The 27,964-nt window shown below is 41.3% G+C and overlaps 1 protein-coding gene across 2 annotated transcripts; it reads right to left on the bottom strand.

The window, feature by feature from the left end:
* Window positions 1-459: 459 nt before the first annotated feature.
* On the bottom strand, window positions 460-27,949 carry LOC106070145 (uncharacterized). Of its 2 annotated transcripts, XM_056036609.1 has the most exons (8): window positions 25,486-27,949; window positions 24,578-24,697; window positions 23,387-23,565; window positions 13,056-13,195; window positions 11,918-12,123; window positions 6,233-6,491; window positions 4,581-4,700; window positions 460-3,187 (listed from the first exon to the last, which is right to left on the bottom strand). In XM_056036609.1, exons 1-8 carry the CDS (start codon window positions 27,852-27,854, stop codon window positions 647-649), a joined length of 5,934 nt encoding a protein of 1,977 aa, XP_055892584.1. In that variant the 5' UTR covers window positions 27,855-27,949; the 3' UTR covers window positions 460-646. The 2 variants fall into 2 exon arrangements, with proteins under 2 accessions (XP_055892584.1, XP_055892585.1); XM_056036610.1 differs by lacking the exon at window positions 4,581-4,700.
* Window positions 27,950-27,964: the final 15 nt, after the last annotated feature.

The following is a 27,964-nucleotide window of genomic DNA, read 5'->3' as shown; positions in this document are numbered from 1 at the left end:
AGTGCCTGGTAAAAGAGAGAGGATTCTCTTTAATCCACTCCCTGGTCCGTCCTTGATAATAAATATAGCTATGTTCCAAGAAATTTTAGTTAAAAAGCATACACCAAATAAAAATATTTTAATAGTTGAAAATAGTAATAGTTATATATATTTATACTTTAATGTTAAGAAGTTTGCTATTAGTAACTATTAGTTTAAAAAACAAAAACAAAATTAAAAAAAAAATATTCAAAGTCTTTAAAAAAAAATTAATTCAACATATTAAAATAATAAAGAATAAAAACATTCAACTTAATCGCCCCAGGATCAAATAAACATAAAGAAAGAAGAAGTCTCAACCGCTACCCGAGCAGTGCAATCCTTGACAATGTGTCTCCTGGCCCTTCCTCACCACGTGGAGTCAATAGACACTATTATCCAACGGTGTTTTGATCTACCCACTATTCTGGTTGGTTTCAGTTCATACAAGAAAGGAAGATCCATTTGAGGATAAAGCGAACTATTTTTTTTTTCGGACAATGGACACTGTGGTCGTCTTGAGTTATGTCGAACCGACAGCATGACATTCAAAATGGGAAAGTATTTTTCTGAAGGCCTTGATTCCCCGACACTGGAGTAGAACTAGTCACGAAATGGTAGACTTGGACTACGTTAGGGACGGCGATGCTGAGACTAATATCTTGGTAGCAGGGGGAGATACTGTAGGGTTCCCTTTGGGTCCCAGATTTTCAACTAGAATACAACTTGTTTCCGGTCGGGCATGGGCGTAGCATGCGGTTACCTTGTTGATTCTGTCGCAGGTTTCAAGCTGTCTAACGATGCTTTGATCTTCATTGTCAACAGAGGCTACATGTATTGGGGAACTAACAGAAGTAGTATTGTGCAGGCTATGATTAGAATCTGGGACATCCCCGGCCCGATCATTGTCTGCACAAATTGTCTTCTGTTTCTCTACTTGTTTCTTTTCTTCACAATGGGCGCCGCTTGCCCCATGCTCCACCTCAATGCTGTGCCCAGAAGCATTGCTCTGGTTATCATCTTTGATCACGTGATCCCCGATCTCCTCTCCTAGTCCGGTTATTTTCCGCCACGTACCAGACGTCAAATCGTGCTGCAGTTCATCGCTGTTGAAATGATACTCGTTGATGTGATCATCCGACATCACATCATGGTGTTCCCGGTCTTGAGTCGAAGCTTCCAAGCATTGACCTTCAGACTCGTGAGCGTAGAAATACACGTCTTTCGCTTCAACTCTACCCTCTGTATCAAAGGATGAATTCATCGATTCGTTGTCAACCAAAACCATAGAGTCCACCGTTCCAACAGTAATGGACTTGTCAACCCCGTCTGTGTCGTTCACTTTCTTAATAACAGTAGACATGCCGTTCTGACCTGCAGTGCGGCACCCCTCATCAACGCCTGTCATTTCTTTGCAGACCTCAGTCTCTGCCGTGCATGTGCCGACGACGATAAATTCGACAGGTGACTCGCTGTCAGTGCATCTCCTCTGCTGGATCACGTGACCACCTTCGCGTCCAATTTCTGTGGCAGCTCTATTGATGGGAATGACTTTAGCTATATCTCTTTCATACGATCTCTGCACGCTATCGAGGCTGATCACCCTTCCCACGTTTGTTCTTTTGATATGTCCACCAGCTGAATGAATGGTGCAAGGTAGGTCCAAGAACTGACTAGCAGAGACCGAGGTCGATGAAGTGTACGTAGTAGATGTGGACGAATGGCTGACCAAAGAGTTTCGGCTTAAAGATAAAGGGCTGACTACTACAGCAGTTTGAGGCGAAAGTGTCGACCTGAGCTCAGATGAATGCCCGGAGCTGGTGACCATAGATATGAGCTGCACTTGGGAGCCCGACTTGTGGCCGGACTGGGACCCGACCGGTCTCATGGTGCCAATGAAGGCTGACGTTGCTGGCCTGGACATGGTGCAAGGGAGGCCGTCAACGGACATGCTACTGTGCACGGTCTCGTTCTTCACTTGAAGGTTGAGAACCTTGGTTAACAAACTGGTGGGAGTGCCGGATCTGTTGTTTAACTGAGCAGACTGGGAACTAGAAGTCAGTGTGGTGTACGGCTCAAATGGGTTCGTCTGAAGACCAAAGTTTTTCAGCTTCCCCTTCACATAAGAGGTTTTTCTGGACCCACGCAGTTTAGCGATGGGGATTTTTAGCGACTGTGTAGGAAGGCAGACTTTAATTTGATGTAAGCCTCCCTGTGCCCTTGTCGCACCTGCCTTCAGAGTTGTTCCCAGAGGTATGGTGTGAGCAGTCCTCCTGGAGCCTATCCCGCCTGTCCCTGCGGTTATCTGCATTCTGGGACGGTAGGGCATCATTTGGCAATGCGAGCTGTACACCTGCGTGGCCTGAGTGTACTTGATGTTACGTAGGGGGGAGAGGGACGTGATCAGAGGGCTCTGTGCAGTCATCGCTCCAATAGATTGAGAGTACAATCTGGAACTGCTGCTTGGAGTATTTCCGGTGGTAGAAGGCGCCATGTTGCACATGTGATGCGGGTTGATTTTGTCTAGAAAGCTGGTGTTGGCGGAACTGAACAACTGGCCAGCGAATCTCTGTTGGAATCCGCAGGAGACGGGCACCACGCGAGGGTGAAGTTTAGACTTCGGATGAATTCTGGAGGTGACGGGAAGCTGCAAGGATTGCAGTCTGACTTTGGTCTGTGAGGATAAAGCCAAGGGGTCAATCTTGATGCACTTAGGCATGGGGGAATCGAGGTGGTTCTGCACCATGCTTTCTACCGTGATGCTGTAAGAGTGCATATCCATCGGGGAATCTTTCCTGCAGCACACACTGCGTGCCGGAGATATGGGAGGGGCAGACTCCCCCCTTTGCTGGATGTACTTGTGAGGCAGTGTCGTGCTGGTTGACAGGGTGGGGCGCATGTGCTGGATCACCATGGTGGGGGAAGAAGTCAGCTTGGTGGAAGTGTAGTTGAGATTCATCTTGGAGTAGGACACGGTCTCGCTAGACAGCAGGCGAGGTGGGCACCCAGGCCCGGTGATCGAGGGAGAGAGGTGGGCGGTCAGGTTGTCCAACCGCCGCCCGTATGGATTGATAGTTCGCCTCTGAGGGCTTGGCGTGACTGACATACGCGGAGGGGCTAGGAAGATTTGATCTAAAGTTTGCTGGTCTATGTGAGGCAATTCCTTGATCTGAATAAAAAGTTTAAAAAAAAAAAATTAAATGACCTGCGGATAATAGAATTTTTAAAATTTCAGGCCTTGTTTAAATGTTTTGGATGTTCCTTCAAAACTGAAGATTATTCCAAAACTCCCGCAGAAAGTCAAGGGATGACGCCGGGCAGGGTTCAAACCAGGGACCATCGACACGACAGTCCAGAGCGCAAACCACACGACCAGGCATTGTGGTCCATTGGCAAGGATAAATATTAAAAGAACAATTCCAGAATATGTATTATATAGTTGTTGTTTTTTTATTGTGGATAACCTAAAGTAGCTAGCTATTTCGTTTATCTGGCGTACAGAATAGAGAAAGTATGTATATATGTACTAATGTATTAAAAATAGGAGGGAAATTAGCGGTAATAAAGTCGAGTTGATAGGAAGCTGAACTATTACTTTTGAGATATTTAGTTGGCAGCAGCGAGCTTTCTTGACATTTCTATTTTCTCCATTTACTTCAAAACCTCTCCCAATCTTCCTGTTGTCATTTCCTAAGTTTTTCTCCAGGTCCCCTAATATCGTCCTTCATGTATCCATATGGCTTTCTCTTCTTTTTCTGTCACTGCATTTTATTGCTTAAAAACGTAAATCGGATCTTAAAGCGGGCTTAAATATGTGAAGGCTCCGGGGGAGGATTTTGTTGAGAGGCCCCCAACAATTTTTTGAAAGCTTGAATAAAAATCTGCTTATGAATGAAACTACGTATGTCTAAAAACATGCTCTATTTTAGTAGAATGAAATAGAGTTCTTGTAAATTAAATCTCACTTTCTGTTTTAAAAAATATTTAATATGCATATCTTAGTTGTAAAAAGTGTATGTTTTTTTAATTTGTGAAGGTAAGGTCTAGTGTAGATGCCACTGGTATATATATATATATATATATATATATATATATATATATATATATATATATATATGCTGTATGCCCGTTTGTGCTTAGGGTTAGGGTTTACTGGGCGTTAGGGTTTGGAAAAAAATCGCCCCCCCCCCAACTCCAAGAAAGTTATGGATCCGCTAGTGGTAGACGCACTGTCGTTAAACCAGAGATATAGTCACTTATTCCAAGCATGCTACAATTGTATACTTCTTAATCACGACATTTTTGACAGCCGTAAAAATTGCGAAATATAATTAGAAAAAAAAAATTCTGACCCGTCGAAATTCCGATATAGATTCTAATTTTTTTGAGGCCCCTCTCTTATGAGGAAATCAGGTCTGCATACTTTTCAAATACTAACAAAGTCATAAAAAGTCACTAAAATGTATAGTTTTGTTGGTTTCAACGTTCTCTTTAAGATACACAGAATATAAGCAAGACGTCTAGGGTTTTGGTGACTTGATACAGCTTAAACGTATACTGACCTCGTTCACACTTGATAACAAAGACAAGGCCAGGTCTGTATTCAGCAAGGGATAATCTGTTTCATCAAAACTGAAATCGTTCCCGCCATGGTCCAGTTTAAACTCCAGTATCTGAGGCATCTACAGTAAAGACGTGTTCATGAAGTTAAGACAATTTCAAACAGGTCCTATCTACGTCACTGACGTGACATGGGTCCACGTCAGAAGTGGACTATAAAGCACAGGCGGTGTCCATGTCATATAGGTAAAGAGTCCATTAGTTGACCACAGAGCCAAGGAGGGTTAGATGAAAGAAATGGTGAGTATATACACAAGTTGATCGCACTTTCAGCGAAATGTAGCTTTCAAAAGTTCCTTTCTGCGACCAACGTTGTAAGTTTGAGTAAGTCGTACACATGAACCAAACTTTAGAAGTGAAACCAATTGCCCAACAATAGATGTGACTAGGCTCAGTAACACTAGATGTGACTAGGCTCAGTAACACTAGATGTGACTAGGCTCAGTAACACTAAATGTGACTAGGCTCAGTAACACTAGATGTGACTAGGCTCAGTAACACTAGATGTGACTAGGCTCAGTAACACTAGATGTGACTAGGCTCAGTGATGTCGTTAATAGATTCCCTAAAGAAACTAAAAGGGAGGTAAGATTGTCCTAAGCATGACAGTCGAGCGAGTCAGTTGGGCTTAGAGGGGTCCAGTTTGGGCACCAAGGCAGAACAGAAAGATTCTCCAAGACAGCCCCCTCCCCACACATGTCAGCAAAAGTCATAGAACCTCGGTGTAGTGAGCTTGCTATAGGGGCTTGGGAGATGTGTCATAAAAAAAAGTAATACTAACATGAATATTAATACTGCTACTATCGTCTGAACCGTTTGATCGTCTAAGAGCTGAGCCGAAGGTCAAACAGTCAAAAAAAAACAACAAAACTTTATGAACACACAGTTCTGTCTGGAAGAGACCCAAGTCAATGCCTATGTAAAGCATTGCTATTTCCGATGCATCAGGTCCCCGAGCGCATGAGCTAAACATGGCCGAAGGCCGAGTGCACCGGGAGCCTCCGCCATTTTCCTATGTTGTACCAAGCTAACCGTGGAGGACTCGCCATTAGTGTAAACGGTCCCTTGAGGAACGGCGCATGGATTAATGACAGGGTCGTGAGGGCTCTCTTTCAACTCCGCGCAATGGGTAAGCTCTCGCCTACCCGAGGACACCCCCACGGGAGTTTTGTTTCGCCATTCATTTAGCCAAACCACTTCCTCTAATGGTCGTTTCCACCCGGGTGCCACGATGAGGCAGAACAGCGTACCCGGGATACTGCTACTACCACTAATAATAAAACCATGGCTACAAATAATAATGTTAATGTTCTTACTTTTGAAACACTTATTTACCGAATGGGGAATCTGTAAAAGAATAAAAAAGTCCACAATGAGATTTCATATGGGTGTCTCTCTCTCTAGATATATGCAGATAGATAGACCTATAAGTTTTACTAAGTCTTCTAGAGACAGAGGCAGTTCGCACAAGAAAATTACCTGGTCTCATCAAACATTAATAACAGCAGGCATCTTTTTTTTTTTTGATTGACCTTATCCTACCCGACGAATGTTAAAGTCCTGCTAATTAAAACAACAACTAATGAGGTCTTACCTTGTTCACAACGGTGATATGCACCCTGGTATCACGCCCTTGCTCCAAGCCCGCGTCACCCACGTCTGCCCTAACTACCTCGTCTACGTCACTACTGGGCATTCCCTCGGCGAGCATCAAACTAGTGGACGATGCAGTTGGAGAGATGTCTCTGTCGGGGATGTCTAAATCCTGAAGGATCTCCGTCAGCATCTCTGAGCGACAGCCTACCATCGTGTGCGGCCAGATATCATTGTAGATAAGCTTCTGAAGCATCATACTTGAGGACAGAAAACAGAGTTCAATGGTCCCCATCCTATGCTCACATCGTATATAAATTATCATTCTTACATTTTTCTATCAGAGGCTGATTGTGGAGACAGAGTGGTCAACTGCTTGGCTTCCTAACCGAGGGATCTCAAATTATTCTCAAGTTAGAATACACGTGAAGACTGGGATTTTTAAATTTAGGATTTTTAGGACGTCATTGAGTCACATCAACTGAAATGGATACCCGACTTGCGTTGGGGAGTAAAGGCGTTAGGTCGTTGTGCTTGTCACGTGACACCCTTGTCGGCTATCACCGTTATATCATCTGCCCCCATTAGTAAGATCTGAAAATGGTATCTTTACTTTGTTTTATAATAGATACGTACAGTTTAATAGCCCCATCTTAAAATTTAGTGATCACGTGATGACAATTAAGTGCTCCCATCATAAATAAATCTGTACAGTTCCGTCGTAAAATTATTTCAATGGTTCCTTTAGTTAATGTACGCGGTGAGCTATTGACAAACTTTCGGCTGCATTTCTTAATGAAGACTCTACCTTTCATTTTACAATTATCTCATGTCATGATGTCGAATGTCAAAATGAAGGGGCCCCTAAAGAGGCCAAAACCCCCTGACCCCCAAATCCCTTGCTACGCCACTGGGTCATCTGTTTCTTTAGCCAGTGGTTAACGTGTGTGCCATGTGGCCAGCACAGCGACCAACCACCTTTACTTTCCCCAACTTAAATCAACTACCCATTAGAGTTGAGTGGACTCAGGGGCGTTTCTAAAATCACGAAATTGAAAATCCCAGGCTTCATCGTAACCTCTCAGTTCAAGCGCTTTGTCCCTCACCCACCACGCCTTTCACATACAGGACTTTTATTTTCCCAAGGCGTTGTGGAAAAGTATAGACAAACATGACCTTGTTAACCTCCTAGTTGAAACTGTCAAACAGTCAATCTTGTGATCAAGCTCTCACCACTTACGTAGCTATAAAACAGCATTTTGCGAATCAAAACTATATAGTTGTATTGTCTGTAGTTTTTTGTGTGGATAAAATGGCCAGGAAAGGTAATTCTGTTTTTCACGTGTACAGCTATTTCTAGAGTTAAATCCCTTTGCAATTTTTTCATTCATATTTTTTGTTGATGCATTTAAACAAAACATAGGATTTCAAGGACTCCCAACAAAAGAAGGACACGCCCACGTTTTAAAAGTTGCCTCCTTCGTCCGGCAGGCATCGGCCAAAATTGTGAAAATGTCATGCTTTAGCCCTTTCTTATTTACTGGAGTGTCATATTATCCAGCAACCGAATTAGATATATCAAAATCCTTCATATCTTCTATTTAAACTCTCTGAAACAATGTTGAATGGTGTATACATTACTATAACTAATGAGGTATTAATGTGAAAACCAAATATATCTAATTGTTTGACCAGAAGTGCAACAATTTGTAGGACAGAAAGAAGACAAGCTCCATCGTGAACAGTGGTGTTCATAGACAGATCTCAACAGTGGTGTTCATAGACAAATCTCATTAGTGGTGTTCATTAACAGATCAGAACAGTGGTGTTCATAGACAGATCTAAACAATGGTGTTCATAGATCTGAACAGTGGTGTTCATAGATAGATCTCAACAGTGGTGTTCGTAGACAGATCTAAACAATGGTGTTCATAGATCTAAACAGTGGTGTTCATAGATAGATCTCAACAGTGGTGTTCATAGACAAATCTCATTAGTGGTGTTCATTAACAGATCAGAACAGTGGTGTTCATAGACAGATCTAAACAATGGTGTTCATAGATCTGAACAGTGGTGTTCATAGATAGATCTCAACAGTGGTGTTCATAGATAGATCTCAACAGTGGTGTTCATAGACAGATCTCAACAGTGGTGTTCATAGATAGATCTCAACAGTGGTGTTCATAGATAGATCTCAACAGTGGTGTTCATAGACAGATCTCAACAGTGGTGTTCATAGACAGATCTCAACAGTGGTGTTCATAGATAGATCTCAACAGTGGTGTTCATAGATCTGAACAGTGGTGTTCATAGATAGATCTCAACAGTGGTGTTCATAGATAGATCTCAACAGTGGTGTTCATAGACAGATCTGAACAGTGGTGTTCATAGATCTAAACAGTGGTGTTCATAGACAGATCTGAACAGCGGTATTCATAGATAGATCTCAACAGTTGTGTTCATAGATAGATCTCAACAGTGGTGTTCATAGATAGATCTGAACAGTGGTGTTCATAGATCTAAACAGTGGTGTTCATAGACAGATCTGAACAGCGGTGTTCATAGATAGATCTCAACAGTGGTGTTCATAGACAGATCTCAACTGTGGTGTTCATAGATCTGAACAGTGGTGTTCATAGATCTAAACAGTGGTGTTCATAGACAGATCTCAACAGTGGTGTTCATAGATCTGAACAGTGGTGTTCATAGATAGATCTCAACAGTGGTGTTCATAGACAGATCTCAACAGTGGTGTTCATAGATCTAAACAGTGGTGTTCATAGACAGATCTCAACAGTGGTGTTCATAGATCTGAACAGTGGTGTTCATAGATAGATCTCAACAGTGGTGTTCATAGACAGATCTCAACAGTGGTGTTCATAGATCTGAACAGTGGTTTTCATAGACAGATCTCAACAGTGGTGTTCATAGATCTGAACAGTGGTGTTCATAGACAGATCTCAACAGTGGTGTTCATAGACAGATCTCAACAATGGTGTTCATAGATAGATCTCAACAGTGGTGTTCATAGATAGATCTCAACAGTGATGTTCATAGATAGATCTCAACAGTGATGTTCATAGATAGATCTCAACAGTGGTGTTCATAGACAGATCTCAACAGTAGTGTTCATAGATCTAAACAGTGGTGTTCATAGATAGATCTCAACAGTGGTGTTCATAGACAAATCTCATTAGTGGTGTTCATTAACAGATCAGAACAGTGGTGTTCATAGACAGATCTAAACAATGGTGTTCATAGATCTGAACAGTGGTGTTCATAGATAGATCTCAACAGTGGTGTTCATAGATAGATCTCAACAGTGGTGTTCATAGACAGATCTCAACAGTGGTGTTCATAGATAGATCTCAACAGTGGTGTTCATAGATAGATCTCAACAGTGGTGTTCATAGACAGATCTCAACAGTGGTGTTCATAGACAGATCTCAACAGTGGTGTTCATAGATAGATCTCAACAGTGGTGTTCATAGACAGATCTAAACAGTGGTGTTCATAGATCTGAACAGTGGTGTTCATAGACATATCTCAACAGTGGTGTTCATAGATAGATCTCAACAGTGATGTTCATAGACAGATCTCAACAGTGGTGTTCATAAATAGATCTCAACAGTGGTGTTCATAGATAGATCTCAACAGTGGTGTTCATAGATCTGAACAGTGGTGTTCATAGACATAACTCAACAGATGTGTTCATAGATAGATCTCAACAGTGGTGTTCATAGATCTGAACAGTGGTGTTCATAGACAGATCTCAACAGTGGTGTTCATAGATCTAAACAGTGGTGTTCATAGACAGATCTCAACAGTGGTGTTCATAAATGTGAACAGTGGTGTTCATAGATAGATCTCAACAGTGGTGTTCATAGATGTAAACAGTGGTGTTCATAGACAGATCTAAACAGTGGTGTTCATAGATCTAAACAGTGGTGTTCATAGATAGATCTCAACAGTGGTGTTCATAGATAGATCTCAACAGCGGTGTTCATACTAAGATCTCAACAGTGGTGTTCATAGATAGATCTCAACAGTGGTGTTCATAGATAGATCTCAACAGTGGTGTTCATAGATGTAAACAGTGGTGTTCATAGACAGATCTAAACAGTGGTGTTCATAGATCTAAACAGTGGTGTTCATAGATAGATCTCAACAGTGGTGTTCATAGATAGATCTCAACAGCGGTGTTCATACTAAGATCTCAACAGTGGTGTTCATAGACATATCTCAACAGTGGTGTTCATAGATAGATCTCAACAGTGGTGTTCATAGACAGATCTAAACAATGGTGTTCATAGATCTAAACAGTGGTGTTTATAGATAGATCTCAACAGTGGTGTTCATAGACAAATCTCATTAGTGGTGTTCATTAACAGATCAGAACAGTGGTGTTCATAGACAGATCTAAACAATGGTGTTCATAGATCTGAACAGTGGTGTTCATAGATAGATCTCAACAGTGGTGTTCATAGATAGATCTCAACAGTGGTGTTCATAGACAGATCTCAACAGTGGTGTTCATAGATAGATCTCAACAGTGGTGTTCATAGATAGATCTCAACAGTGGTGTTCATAGACAGATCTCAACAGTGGTGTTCATAGACAGATCTCAACAGTGGTGTTCATAGATAGATCTCAACAGTGGTGTTCATAGACAGATCTAAACAGTGGTGTTCCTAGACAGAACTAAACAGTGGTGTTCATAGACAGATTTGAACAGTGGTGTTCCTAGACAGAACTAAACAGTGGTGTTCATAGACAGATCTAAACAGTTGTGTTCATAGATCTAAACAGTGGTGTTCATAGATCTAAACAGTGGTGTTCATAGACAGATCTAAACAGTGGTGTTTATAGACAGATTTCATCAGTGGTGTTCATAGATATATCTCAACAGTGCTGTTCGTAGACAGATCTACAGTGAAACTCAGAACTCTCAAGATTTGTGAGTTTTCTTTCCAACGTTATCAACGCACAGACTAAAGATATGAGACTCTCCATTGATTTTGAGGCTTTCTTTTCACAAACTATACGATGATGAAAATGTCGTTTGATATTTTTAAAAATTGGGTAATTAATGTTGTAATTGCCCCAGCCTATGATATATCTATGATATATCCGTATATTTATTGAATCTATTAAATTGTAAAAAGTAAAGTACCCCTTTTAGACCTTAAGATCTATTGGGCAGATAATGTAAAGGGCATCTATATCTATGGCCGACGGCTAACGAGGGTGCCATGTGGCCAACACAATGACCAACTGCCTTTACTTTCCCCAACTTAAGTCAGGTACCCATTAGAGTTGGGTAGACTCAGTGGCGTCGTAATAATGCAGGAATCAAAATCCCTGTGTTCAGCGAGATTCGAACCCAGGACCTCTCGTTTTGGAAAACATACTTTCCCCATTAAATTGTAAGCCTAGTTTTTATGTTGCTTTTTTTTAGTCCTTTGTTGTAGGGCTTTGTCCTCATTTTGTCCTTCTTTGGGTGTGCATATGTCTGGTGACACTAGTCTACAGTGTCACTCAAACGCAAGGCTTTGGTTTATATTCTATGTGACTAATGAAGATAAGAAAGTAAGCGGGAATGCTTGTTATAAAATAAGTTTGGGGTTTTAGAATCTCGTGACGAGACAGTGTTGCCCTATGAAGAGACTTTAGCACTATTTCCTACCTATATGTATCGGACACCATTTTCTTCTCCTTCAGTTTCTTTGCCCTGTATATCTCTAGCACTCTTGGTTTGGCCAGACGAATCATGTCAAACAACATTTTGTAATGGGCCGGGTCCAGGCATCTCATCCGTGTTCTCTTAGGCTTGCCGTTACACTTGGTGCTCCCGCAGGCTCGCTTGAAGGTCACGATAAACTCCACATATTCCTGGCACACAACACGGTTACAGGTCAACTATGGTCACGTGGCATAATTATATTTTATATACCGGTACACATTTTTACCCAGGGCTTTAGGACATTCACTCGGGATGTATAGATATTCATTTTAGCTTTGAAAACATTCAGCTGGACGTAGGGAGGACATAAATAACTGTTCTTTTAGAAAACCTGGTACTCTAGGACGACCACAAAGACAGCGAATATAATTTCATTTATCGTGGAACTGGGGAAATTTACCAGGGATTGAAGATATTTTCGTAACTCACTCCAGTTGATGGAAGTAATGTCCGTTGACCAAAAGTGTTGCTAACTCAATATCTTCGTAAATAGTTGGTTTCATAAAAACATCTGAACTTTACTGTCTTTCTAATGCTTATAGATTTGTCAGAGAGAGATCACTTAATAATTGTTGATGAGAATGTTGAATTGATTAATCGAAGTATTTTTTAAAAATATAATTCTCGATGTGGGTAGTTCTGACAAGTCATTAAAGCGTACATCTAAGCAAACACTACCTGAAGCACTGACCTATAGACTGACCTATATCTACAGGCTTAATATAATAATAAGGGATATGCGAATGATATAATTATCTTCTCTTTTAAAGGAACGTCTGTAGGATAATAATTGAATTGAGCTTGTTTACATATATATTCGCATATACATAGATAGATAGATAGATAGATAGATAGATAGATAGATAGATAGATAGATAGATAGATAGATAGATAGATAGATAGATAGATAGATAGAGATAGATAGATAGATAGATAGATAGATAGATAGATAGATAGATAGATAGATAGATAGATAGTTAGTTAGATAGTTAGATAGATAGTTAGATAGTTAGATAGTTAGATAGATAGATAGATAGATAGATACACAACTACATACATATCTGTCTCGCAGAGTTCTCACCTTCTTGGGCAACATTTTCTGAAAGAACTTGAGCCACTTCCTGAGCAGCTCTCTCTGCCTGTCTATGGGCAGTCTGATGAATTCAATCAACACAGAGTCGCTGTCACTGAAGTAATCGCCCAGAGCTGACGTCTCTATCTCTGAGAGAAACAGCATTAGTCACTACAGCAAAGAAAACAAATTTACTAGCAGCCTATACAACGAATGGATTAACTTTGCCCATCAAATGAAGGTTTTGATAGACAATGTTTACAAAGTTTCCCTGTCAGACCAAGAGGTCTATAGGGCAAATGATATAAAGGTCATCTGTATCTGTGACACCAGATGGGAGGAGGCTTCAGACATTGCCAGTGACAGGTCTTTATGGAGACAGCTTGCCGCCCAATGCGCCGAACGGCGCGGGAGGACCTAGGTCTAAGAAAGTAAAGTATCTGTGGCTCACGGTTAACGAGGGTGTCATATTGCCAGCACAACAACCAACCTCCTTCACTTTTACCTCAACTAATGTCAGGTACCCATTAGAGCTGGGTAGACTCTAAAGATCACGAAATTTTGTCCAAGTTCAGCCATTTGAAGCTGATAACTGGTACTTGCCATTTTTTCGTTGACCCAAAGTTCTCATCAAACACTGTTTTTTTAAAGGTACACTACAACAAACTTTCAATAAGGGGAGTGCATTGAAACCCTCTCAACATACTGGTCATTTTATTTCTACTTTTGGAACAGGTTTAGATCTAAGATATAGTTTACATATCCTGTGCCAGAGAATGAGTAAAACCTCACGAAAAATAATAATAATAATCTGTATTTCTTTGAAATGTATTGAAAAAGAGTGATGTTGAGCTCCTTTCATTTAACAGCAGGAAGTGAAGTACCGTATTCACATGTGAAGTACGGTATTCACATGTCTAACTATGTCAATGGATATTTCTGTTTAGATTTAAGCTCCAGTGGTAGATGACACGATGCTCAACGTTATGACATGTAGATTATGGTGTAGGTCTGTGGTTTTGAAATGGTTAAGGTGGTTCAGGTGGATGGTCTTAGGTTTGTTGGATAGTATGTGGTTCAGTGGAGGGTGGATCAGAAAATGGTCTAGAACTCAATGAATTTGTCTGATGACCAGGAGGATGGTCGGGTTCTCTGTGTGTGGGGGGTGGGGCTGTGGATCAGGAGATGTTCTATAGTTCAGGGAGATGTTCTATAGTTCAGGGAATGGTCTGTGGTTCAGGGAGATGGTCTGTGGTTCTGGGAGATGTTCTTTAGTTCAGGGAGATGGTCTGTGGTCAGGGAGATGTTCAGGGAATGATCTGTGGTTCAGGGAGATGTTCTATAGTTCAGGGAGTTGTTCTATAGTTCAGGGAATGGTCTGTGGTTCAGGGAGATGTTCAGGGAATGGTCTGTGGTTCAGGGAGATGTTCTATAGTTCAGGGAGATGTTCTATAGTTCAGGGAGATGTTCTATAGTTCAGGGAATGGTCTGTGGTTCAGGGAGATGGTCTGTGGTTCTGGGAGATGTTCTTTAGTTCAGGGAGATGGTCTGTGGTTCAGGGAGATGTTCAGGGAATGATCTGTGGTTCAGGGAGATGTTCTATAGTTCAGGGAGTTGTTCTATAGTTCAGGGAATGGTCTGTGGTTCAGGGAGATGTTCAGGGAATGGTCTGTGGTTCAGGGAGATGTTCTATAGTTCAGGGAGATGTTCTATAGTTCAGGGAGATGTTCTATAGTTCAGGGAATGGTCTGTGGTTCAGGGAGATGGTCTGTGGTTCTGGGAGATGTTCTTTAGTTCAGGGAGATGGTCTGTGGTTCAGGGAGATGTTCAGGGAATGATCTGTGGTTCAGGGAGATGTTCTATAGTTCAGGGAGTTGTTCTATAGTTCAGGGAATGGTCTGTGGTTCAGGGAGATGTTCAGGGAATGGTCTGTGGTTCAGGGAGATGTTCTATAGTTCAGGGAATGGTCTGTGGTTCAGGGAGATGTTCAGGGAATGGTCTGTGGTTTAGGGAGATGTTCAGGGAATGGTCTATGATTCAGGGAGATGTTCTATTGTTCAGGGAGATGGTCAAGTCTTACCAAATGTAAGGGGGCGTGGTGACTGAGTGGTCAAGCGCTTGGCTCACGAACCGAAAGGTTTCAGGTTCGAATCTCGGTGAAGGCTGGGGTTTTGAGCTTCGGGAAATTTAGGACGTCCCTGATTCCACCCAACTCTAATGGGCACTTGGCATTAGTTGAGGAAAGTAAAGGTAGTTGGTCGTTGTGATGGCAACATGACACCCTGTGAACTATTGGCTATAGAAGTGCAAGATGTCCTTTACATCATAAGCAAGATTATTTTTTTCTTTACCAAATGTCAGACAGGTATTTAGAGCATATTTGAAAAGTGTCAGAAAGTACACCTGTCACTAGCGTACTTTCTCTCACACACACGGTATGTAAGTACACCTGTCACTAGCGTACTTTCTCTCACACACACGGTATGTAAGCTGCAAACCTGTACTCATAAGCTAGAGCTAGTCATTAAATTTTAAGTACAAGAAAAATTTCAAGTTGGTCAACAGCAAATAAATGTAGGTTACAGGGTCAGTGACGTCATGCTAGCTAGTTTTCTCCCAGTGCATAGGTTCGTGCTGTGAGAATATAAACATTGGAACACAAGATGCGCGTGACTTGCAATGCTATTGAAGAATAAGTACCAAAAGACGTGAGTATAAGATACATTAAATAGGTACATCTGACTACAAGAGTAATGTTCATTTCAAAACACGACTATTTGTTTCAAGGACTTATTTTGAGCCATCGTACAAAATAACACATAAACAACTTGTTGAATTGCACATCACAACAAGAAAATATCACTAAGACCAAGAAGATGGCCTATAAAGGGGACTAATTCAGCTTGTACCACCACATCTTTCAGTTACAACTTTTTTCCCTTGTTCGAGATACCAAACAAAATAATTTATTAATAGTTAATTAACTAATTGGTTAATTTTTTAAAATGATTCTTGTGTCAGGTAAAAGAAATAAGTGTGCAAAATTTCAGTTTGATCCGATATTGGGTGTGGTGCACAAACGTTTGACCAGACAGACAGAGTTGAGATAAGCTTTGTGAAAAAAAACAAGGAATATATCTAAAACATATAACGTATACAAGGTGTAATTGTATCCAATACTTACAGGGGGCGTAAAGGGAACTAATTCAGCTTATATGAACACTTCAGTCAAGTACAATTTCTAATTCTTGTTCGAGATACCAAAGAAAATAATTATTACCAATAGTTAATTAACTTATTGATTAATTTTTTTTATTGATTCTTGCGTTTTCATGTAAAAGAAATGATTGAGCGTTAGCTTGACCCGAGTTAAGGAGTCGGAGAAAAAACGTAATCAAACTTTTGACCAGACAGAGTGAGTTGATGTAAGCTTTGTCAAAAGGACTACAGACATTTCAGTTTTGAACCCTATTACAAGTGCAACAAAAGTAGTGAACACAGAACATGAGTAGGCCCTACATCAAGTCAAGCAAGTCACTCTACCAGAGTCTACCCTTCCATAGTTTCTTATACCACCAGTCTGTGTTAGTACCAGACTTTCATTGGGTCAGTCTTTCCTTACTTTCTTGGCAAATATTTCCCTTTCCGTCCAATCATACAATTAGATGGACAATCAGCCGAATTATGTTAATATGAGTAGAGACCAACCGATAAACTGTGTAAAAAAAAATACACCCCATTGATGTCAAACGAATTTTAGATTTAACTAATTAAAAATACATGGAACAGCGATTAAAATGGCATCTTAATTTTTTATTTTTTTTTCCAATAAAATCAGCTTGAATTCGATTTTAAACAACACAGTCTCACAATCATACAAAATACAAGTTGTTCATAATTCACACAGTGCCTGATTAATCTACGTGTTTGATTGTGATTATGATTGATTCAAAACCTACTTCTGCCTTACATTTTTTAAACCAAACGCGACTGGACAGACAGACAAGTGAATTCAAAGTTTTCACTAGATAAATAACTATGTCAAGATATTGATTTGCGTTTAATAGTTGAAGGCGAGTTAATCACTCTTACCAAAGTTTTGAAATGCGCCTATTTCATAAAAGCCATTATGATATATTTATCTTCATACAAAATTATGAACTGTCGAAACTGTCACTCAGACACTAGGGAAAAAAGTAACAACATACACCCAACACAGTGATAGCTATATCGAACTGGTATATATCGTTCCATCTATTAAGTGCCGACATCAGACCTGGCTAATACTATACGATTCAGACTATATAATGATTACACCGTTCTCTTATTCGATAAAACGACATGAAAAGAAATGAAGTGAAACCTGAGATCTCCACTCATAGCACTATTTGGCCAGCTTTCTCATTTTATTTTAAGGTTTTATCCGCTGTTTTTATTTCATTCTCTGCTCTACGGCGCCAGGTAGTCGCCCTTTAATTGCAATTTCTTGCCTGGTGAGATAAATGATCTCAGTTTTGGGTGGAGGGTGAGAAAGTAAAGATCCCCTTTCAGACCTAATGGTCTATAGGGCAGATGATGTAAAGGCACAGTAAAGATCATCTTTTTCTGTGGCCTACGGTTAACGAGGGTGTCATGTGGCTAGCTAGCACAACGACCAACCGCCTTTACTTTTCCCCAGGTATCCATTAGATCTGGGTGGACTCAGTGGCGCCCAAAGATCCAGAAAATTAAAAATCCCAGTCTTCACCAGGATTGGAACCCGGGACCCCCGGTTCGGAAGCGAAGCGCTTTATCGCTCAGCAACCGCGCCTCCGGTGGAGGGTGAAGTACACGAATAATATCGAATTCTAAATCCCAGAGAAGCTACTCGGTTCAAATGGCCACGTCACATAAGGAAAGTTGGTCGTTGTGTTAGCCACATGACGCCATAGTTTACCTTAAAAGAAACATATGGACTTAACAGACCACTAAATCTCAAAAGGAAATGTTTATGATTATCACATTAAGGTATTTAGATCACTATGCCTGCAGTTGCTTATCTCTATACTCTATTAATTAAAGAGTTAAGTGTGTGCTGATTAAGAAACATCAAGATCAAAGAGTCTGAAACGTAAACAGGCTTTCATGTTTTCCCTAGCAACCTCCTAACATTCAGAGCTCTCCAGTCGGATAGCACAGAAGTGAAAGAGTGAACTCAAGGATTCCAACATGTTTCGGTATTCAGACCAGCATTTTTTAATTAAGCGAGCACTGACAAGAAGAACATACAAAATAAAGTACCCCCCCCCCCAAAACACAGACTCGCCTGAGCACAAACTTTGTGGCACTCTGCCTTGCCATCCTCTAGGTAAGCCCCATCACATGTTAGTACAAACTTTGTGACACTCTGTCATCCCATCCTCTAGGTCAGGGGCCGGGAACCTGCGGCTCGCGAGCCACGTGCGGCTCTTTAGATGTTAAGCTGCGGCTCTTTACTCTTTAGTTCCATGCGTAAATATTATTTATTTTATCGAAAAAAAAAATTAATTGTTTGATTAGATTAACGAGTATTAGGCACCGATTCTATCTCTCAGCCACTTGTACTCGCTTTTCACCCCTCCCCCATGTTTTGAAATGCAACATATTTGTTGGTGGAAGACATTCAACTTTTAATCTGCCTTATCACTTGATATATATATATATATATATATATATATATATATATATATATATATATATATATATTGTTACGAATCTCACTATCCAGGCTCTCTGCAAACTGCACCATACACCACCAACTTAAAGAACTTGACAAGTCAGGGCTCCAAAATAACGTAAAGGTTTAATGTCCATAAATAACAGCCATTACTGTACAATTGGCAGCACGTAGAACAGTACAAATAGCTCTGCGATAACAAATATCTCTCCGATAACACCGTTCCGCCGTATCAAGTCTTGCACTGGTCTCTCCGTCTCCTTCCGGGCTTGCACTGGGTTCAACAGTTCGGGACTGACTTCACACACTTGGGCTCGTTGTGTCGGACTCGATCACAGACCAAGATCAAGACGCCGTTCGTCTCAACTGTACTTGACAGTACTCCGCACTGAACCGTCGTAATGCTCCGTACAGGACCACACCGTTGAACTGTGCTGTAGTCGACCGTGTTCTGAACTCCTGTCGTAAACCCGCTTTCTGAACCGCCGTGTTGACACTCGTCTCGGCTGACCGCTCGTCTAGCGCTGGCCTGGGGCGATTTGCGTCGGCTGACTACACACACACCACTACCCCTCTCTGTGCCACCACCAAGTTTATAACACTGCCCCCCCTTAGATCTGTCCGTCCCGGACAGAATCAACATCATGACATTGGCTGTAAAGTTTCATCGCTGCAGGCGGGGGTCGATCAGTGGCAGTTGGCTTGCCTCTTGAGCTTGATGGAGCCATCCATGTTGCAGTCAGCAATGGTCGCTTTCTTCTCTTCCTCCAGTTGGCCTTAACCTGGTTGCTTCGCCGTCGTGCTTTCATCGCCATCCATGTTGAATTCAGAAAACGTTTTCTTCTCCTCCAGTTAGCCTTCATCTGGTTGTATCGACCTTGTGATCGCATGTTCATCCATATTGCACTCAGCAAAAGTCGCCTTCTTCTTCTCCGCCAGTTGGTCTTCGAGTGGCTGCAGTGATGTCGTGGTTGCATCGTCACCCATCTTGCATTCAACAAAAGTAGCCTTCTTCTTCTCCGCCAGTTGGTCTTCCTGTGGCTGCAGTGATGTCGTGGTCGCGTCACTCTCTTGTCCTTCGGTATTAAGGGCAGCCGCTTGGCACATCGAGAGGTATAGGATTTAAGGGCTGGGGATACCAAGATCGTTGGCCAAAGAGGTGACTTCATAGGGCTTTGCGGAGAAGGACTGGGATGGGTTTCAAATCTACAGGACTGGGAATTGTGGGACAAGTCATCATCTTCAGCCGTGTCTGGAGGGCATGCTCGTGGGGCAGGTTGGTAACACTTCACTTCATCTTCGCCCTCAGGCTCCATTCGGCTTTCTTCACCATCATCAGGATCTCTCTCTCTCGTCTCAGTATCGGGCCAATCGCCAGTTGGTTTCAGACCTGGTCGATGACTTTCATCGTGCGAATGTCCATCAACTTCAACGTCAAGCTTCCTTGAATTCTTTTCACCACCATCAGGACTTTCCTCTCCAGTCTTGGCAGCCTGACCAACGTCTGTTGGGTGCCGATCTGGCTGGTATCTTCCGACTTGCAATTGTCTCTCAACGACTTCATCAAGTATCATTGGGTTCTCATGATCACCACCAGGGCTTCTCTCGCTGATCTTAGCATCTGGACGAACGTCTGTAGAGTCCAAGCCTCGTCGGTAGCTTTCATCATGTAAACGTCCCTCAGCAACAGGCTTGTAGGCAGAATCAGCGTTCTCTTGATCTGTTTTGCTGTGTGAGGTGCTCATATCAGGTAAAGCTTCAGCACAAGATTCGTTCGAACCATGGGCAGCTTCCATTGTCTCTTCATCTGTCTCTTTCGGCTCCACAGGTCTGTACTCCTTGTTTTCAGATTCACAGGCAGCACCACATTCATCAGCATTGCCTTTGTCACTGCATATTTCTTCAAAGCTTTGGGTGGGTAGTAGTTCATTGTTTAACGATGACGCAGCTCCTTTATCTTTCAAGTCTCTTTGGTCGTACAGGGTTTCTTCCACCACGTCCATCCTTTTTACCACGGGGTTCGTCACTTCCTTCACTGAGGTACCCATCTATTTAATCTCTCTACAGAAGTCCTCGGTGTACTTCTTCAGTGTCACACTCATAGCCCAAATGAACTCTCCAAAATCTGGTGCGACTTCAAACAGATACGTGTCTGGATCTTCCTCTTCTTCAACTATGCATTCTCGGAGGCGTGCTTGTAAGGTTTCTTTATCTCCGCTCGTTTTCAGATCTCGATCACGGAGTTCTTGCTTCAGTTCTCTAAATTCAAGTTCGTACAGCAGTTTCAGACGAGCCATAGTAGATCCGATCCAATCCGATTCCGATCCGATCCCACTTCTGACACCAGTTGTTACGAATCTCACTATCCAGGCTCTCTGCAAACTGCACCATACACCACCAACTTAAAGAACTTGACAAGTCAGGGCTCCAAAAATAACGTAAAGGTTTAATGTCCATAAATAACAGCCATTACTGTACAATTGGCAGCACGTAGAACAGTACAAATAGCTCTGCGATAACAAATATCTCTCCGATAACACCGTTCCGCCGTATCAAGTCTTGCACTGGTCTCTCCGTCTCCTTCCGGGCTTGCACTGGGTTCAACAGTTCGGGACTGACTTCACACACTTGGGCTCGTTGTGTCGGACTCGATCACAGACCAAGATCAAGACGCCGTTCGTCTCAACTGTACTTGACAGTACTCCGCACTGAACCGTCGTAATGCTCCGTACAGGACCACACTGTTGAACTGTGCTGTAGTCGACCGTGTTCTGAACTCCTGTCGTAAACCCGCTTTCTGAACCGCCGTGTTGACACTCGTCTCGGCTGACCGTCGTAACTCGTCACGGTTGACCGCTCGTCTAGCGCTGGCCTGGGGCGATTTGCGTCGGCTGACTACACACACACCACTACCCCTCTCTGTGCCACCAAGTTTATAACAATATATATATATATATATATATATATATATATATATATATATATATATATATATATATATATATATATATATATATATATAATTATATATATATATATATATATATATATATGAGTCTTGTGACATAAAAGACACGTCACAAGTTGTCAGATATATGTCTTCCCAAGGTCCAGAAGAAGACCTTCTAGGACTGCTATCGCTCTCGTGACAAACTAGAGGAGAAGATAAAGCTAATGTCGGGCAAAAAATACATTGAAGTCAATATTATCAATATAAATAAAATCTTTTCAATAGCAACTGATGGAGCCAGAAGTATGAAGGGAGAAAATAAAAGGGCAACTATGATTCTGAGGCGCAAAATAAACCACCGAATTCTTACGTTTCGTTGCGTAATACACCAAGAAGCGCTTTGTGTTTAAACATTTCCAGCCAAAATAGTTGAGGTCATGAATTTGGTTATCAAGATTTTTATACAGCATTTTGTCAAAAGCACTTTACTATCGTCAGTTTAAAGAATTTTGAACAAAATGGAGACTCAGTATTCCGAGCTCATTCTTTACAATAAAGTGCGATGGCTTTCCAAAGGTATGGTATTGAAAAGTTTTGCTTTGTGCTTGAATGAAATAGATACATTTCTAAATGAAAAAAAGCATTAATCACGCTAAATGGTTGCACAAATTTTACTTTATGGTGGATATAACAACCAAATAAATTGAGCCTAATCTAAAACTGCAAGGAAAGGGAAAGCCAGCCTATGTTTTGGTAGAAGAATTGGTTTGTTTTGAAGAAAAAAAATTGCAGAAGATATTCAGAGCGGTCAATTACTTCATTTTCAATTTGTAAAGCAATATAGCGATAAAACCAGTGCAACTGTTGACACGAATTACTTCAGCACAGTTATAAATATAAATTAAAGATGAATTAGCTGACAGATTTCAGCAATTCAAAACAAACAAAACGATTGTAGTATTTATAAAAAATCCTGTCAACATAAATAGTAACGAAATCCAAATTGATCCATTTGAAGTTGATACTGGATCTCTAGACATGTAATGGATCGATTTAAAAAGTAAAACTTTGTGGATAGGAAAATGTAGAGTTGAAAATCAAGTTGGAAGAATTGAAGGTCCAGAAATGTATGTACGTAACGCAACAAAAATGGACAGCTTTAAAAAAAAAGCCGAAATTGAGGCACTTATAGTCGACGCATAGATTAGTCTGCTAGATTGCTACAGTCAGGTGAAAAAGTTGGTAATATGGATCGACATATTCGTGCAAGCAAGCGTTCTCTTGCATGAATATAATTAAAAGTAAAGTAAGAAGCCAACTAACAAATGAAAATTAAGTGTCTTGTTTGAAACTTAAAACAACAAGTTGTGAGTCAAATGTATCCAAACTTTCTAAAACCACGCAAAGCCATTGTTCCCTCTGAATTGGTTTGAACAATTTTTTGTGTTATTGCAGTACAAGTAAGTACAAGTTAGTATTCTATGTAAATGTTTAATTGTTTACATTTTATACTTACGGTAACTTACCATATATGTATATATATATTGTTGTGAATAACACTATTTATAAAAAGATAAATTGATACATTTTCTTATAGATTCGTTATTGTTTTATAAAAAAAAAACTTTATATATGCACCAGGGGGAGACACCGTTAGGAGGGGGTGGGGTCTATATGTAAACAAGTCAAACTCACCTGACATGGAACTGGTACGGATCATGTGACGGTCATCATCACTGAATGCTTCACGCGCACGGAAGAAGAACCTGGACTTCACAGTGTCGGTGACGTCACACCAGCGGGAAGACAGCATAGCATCTACCTCACAGGTGGACGCCCCTGGGTTCTGCACCTCAAGCTGACTGCGGTTTTCACTAACAGCACACAAGGGATATGTTGATGGAGTAAACAAAATATACTGAAAACTATCAAACGAGGCTCCCTTTCCCCACCCTCACCTCTCGAGTCAAATTAAGAACTTCTGAGCTCCACAATACCTAGCACTATTCTTGCCCGCCTTCAATTAGATCAACTAACCGAGACTAAATTCTCATTAATTAGACCGTAAATGGAGCCGGGCTTCAGTAGGCATTTATTTCACTGTGTAGATATAGCCAATAGTAGACCCAAAGTATACGTTTACTATATAGATATACAATGTAGCTTATACTGGTTAGACCAGTGGTTACCAAACTTTTTTGTCTTGTAGACCCCTTGCCATGTTTTCTGGTTTTCGGTAGACAACCTTGTTAACTTAAATTGTATTTTCGCAAATTCATCAAGTCAATTTTTCGTTACAACTAATGTTTAACTGTAGTGAGTTGAAGAGTTCAAAACTGTACACCAGCTACACCTAAAAGGCTATCTATTTAGAGTTATCTATCAAATGAAATCTCCTAGTGAACGTTTCGTAAGAATTTTTGTTAGACAATAAAAGTTAAAACAAAGTTGTAAGCGACAAGGTTCTTGGGCAGGGCAGAAGACGAACAAGTCAAGAAGCAATACTACATAAACCAGAACTTATAATACAATAACCTAACGTGATCAGATACTCAGAAGACATAAACATAAAGGCGCATTTCTTATTCCATATGCTAGGACACATGTGTACACGTGCACATTCTTCTTTAGTGTCATTAGAGCATGGCATGGGTTGCTGAGTCAGTCGTCGAGTTCAAGTCTCTAGTTATCATGTACGACAAGATATATGAAGTTAAATGAAACTAGAAGTTCTCCACGTTTTAAAGCTTCAACGGTGTAACCTTAATGTTATGGAGGGTTTCAAACAGATACTATTTGTACCTAGTAAAATACTTCCATGAACTGACCTAAATCTAACAAAACTAAAGCTGAAACATTCTGCTAACTGTATGGTGCTCATCTCACCTGGCCCATAATATGAAGGCGTGCTCCTCCAGGACTGGATCAGCCATAAGTCCACATATTTGGCTAGATCGTCGTGGTCGTCTCTGATTGTTGCTGCCAGTGGACTCGCTACTGCTACTTCTGTCAGAGAAATACAGAGATGAATTAGACGAAAGCTACTTCTGTGAGATGAGTTAGACTAAAGCTACTTATGTCAAAGAGACTAAAGCTTATCCAGCTAAAAATGCCGACTCGACCCCGACCAACCTTCTTTCAGTTCCATTGTGCAGTTTAAACCTAGATCTAATAAGTGTTGTTTTTTTTTTAAAGCAACATTTTTATAAAAATGTAACTATGAGATGAAATGTATCTGAATGATATTAGGACCAGATATTTCTCCTTAGAAGGTAGGTTACAGAACATGGGGACATTTGAAAAGTTGTATTCCACAATACAAAGTTTCTCCCAGACATCTCTCCCCCACAAGAGATTGGGAGCACCGATGATGCTAGAAGAGCATGGAAGACGCAATATAAAAATATATTGTATGTGAAAAAGAAAAGGTAATCCTGTGCTATCATTGAGTCCTTATCAAGTACACCTTGAAAGTCTGGATATGTGCTTTATCAAATACCTCTACAATGTTACATTATTGAATTCGTAAAACTTTGCCTGAATTTGTTGAATGTAAATGGACATATCTACAGAAAATATTTGGATCTAACTACTGTCAAAATATGAATCATTTATAAGGGGCATCGGAGCTATAGAAGACCAAAATAAGGTGCACTAGAAGAATGGTGTGAACATAGTTCATTTGTTCTTTAACCTCAATGTCCTCAAACACACTTTTTGTTCAGCAGCTATTATAGTATTAGTAAAAACTATCATCAATAAGAGAGAAAATCAAAGTGTTTGTTAGTGTTTACCTTTTCCTTGGCTTTGACTTCTTGACTGGCCAGTCCTCCTCGCAGAAAACATCATAGTCTCCAAGAGCTTCCTCCGCTTTCCTCGTCTTCTTTCTGAATCTCTTGCCTGGCAAGGTCACAGCGGCCTTGACCTCGCCCTCTGTGCTCGTGTTGGCGGTCTCCGTGCTAGAGGTTTCCTTGGCTGAAGCCTCAATGTCAGAGCCCACGGGGGGCAACGATGCACACACTGAGACCATTGTCTTGATTTTCTCCTTAGAAATGGGCGTTCTGCCCGAGCCAGGGGAATGCTTTCCAGTTTTTTTAGATTTGATGGAAGACTTTTTTACGCGTGCTCGCTTGCTTGTCAAGGATTTTACCTTCGGGCTTTTGCGACTTGAATGCACGTGAGAGTCATTTGTTGTGGTAGATGAAACATCGGTGGAATCGTCCCCGTCTTCATCGTATGAGTTTTCGGGCCACTGGTCAGCGCACGTGCTCTCCTTGGAATTCTCGCTCAAACTGGACGAGAGCTCATTGTAGTCTGAGTTGTTGGAGAGCACCTGGTCAGTGGATGAGGAGTTCTTTTCTTCTCGAGCACGTGATACAGTTTCTTCAATAGACTGGACTATAGCGTCCATGACCTCACGAGACATGGTAACTTTAGATCTGGAAGAATCTTTGAGTGACTTTTTAGTGAAATTATGCTTTTTGGACGAGCTTCCATTTTTTTTCTTCTGATTTTCCTTACTTATAGATAGCTTCGACTTCTTTTTACTTTTTTGAATGGAGGATTTTATTTTGGACTTGGCATCTACCGGCTTCATGGTTGAAATAACAGACTGACTGAGGCCTGCCGTGCTCACCCCGCTCTTGCACCTTATTCTTTCGCTCCGCTTGACTAAGTTTTTATTTTCGCGCTCGACGTCACAAGCCAAAGCTGGCGGCATTAGCGAGGCCACGGAGGTCAGTATAGTGCTTAGCGGAGACGCTGTGGTGAGTGCCGGTGCCGATGAAAAGGACGGCATGGTACTGTTGGACAGAGTCGGAGGCTTCAGGAGGCTTATAGTTTTCTTGGACTGCCTCATCTCTTCTGTGCTCATGTCATGGATGCAGACGGCACTAGCAGCAGAGGTCATGCATGTTGAGTGTTGCTGCTCGGTCAAAATCTCTTCCATAATTGGGTGTTTCGAAGATTTGTTGGACATCAAAGATTTGGTCAGGTGAGGATTAACAACCTCGGCATTTGTCTCAGAAGTAAAAGGATGTCTTTTAAAATCAAGCTCCAAAAGGCGATCGCTCTGTTCAGCCGAAGGGCTCCAATCAGTTGGACTGTCTGTCAACATTATCTTCTTGGTTTCAGAGTCCCCTTTACCAATGGAATCTTTGTCATGTTTCTCTTTACACCTTGACACCCGCTTGCCACTTTCTTTATCTATCCTCACAACGTGGACCCTTGCTTCCGAAGGGCAAAGTGGTGCAGCCCCTCTAACAGGAGGACTTTGAGACTTGTTTCTACCAACCACTTGGTCTTGGCTAGAAAATGCTGCATCCCTGGAATAAGGATCGCTGAACGTGTGAGATGCAGGCAGAAACTGTCGAATCCCACAACCCACTCTGACCATCCCGGACGACGTCTTCACCATGTTCAGTTCCTTATTTTTATCTTTTGACAAGGAAACGAAAAACGGCTCTCCGGGAACTTCCGGTATGTGCGAGAAATCGGAACGTGGTTCATGTCGGTGATCACAATTTGGGAAAAAGCAAATCGGCTGAGCGAGAGGAAAGGTGGACAGGCTCTCATCGTTAGTCGTCTGCTTCCGGTCAGATGTGTCAGATCTACATTCACGGCTATTCAGGTTACAGTTCTCCACATCTTTGATTTGATTGCTATTCTCTTCTCTTATTAGACAAACAGGGACAGTGGGTTCTCCTTCAAGGAGAGATAACAGTATTTCTGGCTTCCTGCTCTTCTTGTGGATTTCAGCTGCCGGTGCATCATTACAAGATCTCGCGGTTTCTGGTTCCAAGGTTCGTTGTTCTGACTCAACGCCTATTGTGGCACATTTAGTAGAACATTTTTTAGTGGGATTAATATTTTCCTTTTGAGCGCCCTCTAGTCTATCCCATATATTCGAAGTTGGATTAGGGGAAGTGCTTTTTACCGGCGACCCATTCACACCTTTCTGCTCGGCATGTAAAGATTTCTTTTCAGAGATTTCTTTTTGACCAAATTCAGTCTTATTATTATTGCCACCTTCTACACCAGAAGCATTTGTTTCTTCCGCTGCTTTCTGCTGATGCTGCTTCCTTGAAGGAGTTTGTCTCAAACGACGAGATTCCGAAGAGCTTCCACCTAAAGGTGTTCCACTGCGAGTCCGTCTTGATGACATGACTTGAAAGCAACACAAAACAAATGTATTCACACTAGTTCCAATATCGAGAAGACTCAAACAGGGATATCTGGTTTCCTTGAATACTGAAAAACTTAAGAGTAATTAAG

The sequence above is a fragment of the Biomphalaria glabrata genome, chromosome 7, assembly GCF_947242115.1.
Source record: "Biomphalaria glabrata chromosome 7, xgBioGlab47.1, whole genome shotgun sequence".
NCBI classification, from domain to species: Eukaryota; Metazoa; Mollusca; class Gastropoda; family Planorbidae; genus Biomphalaria; species Biomphalaria glabrata.
This window is presented reverse-complemented; position numbering and strand designations above follow the sequence as displayed.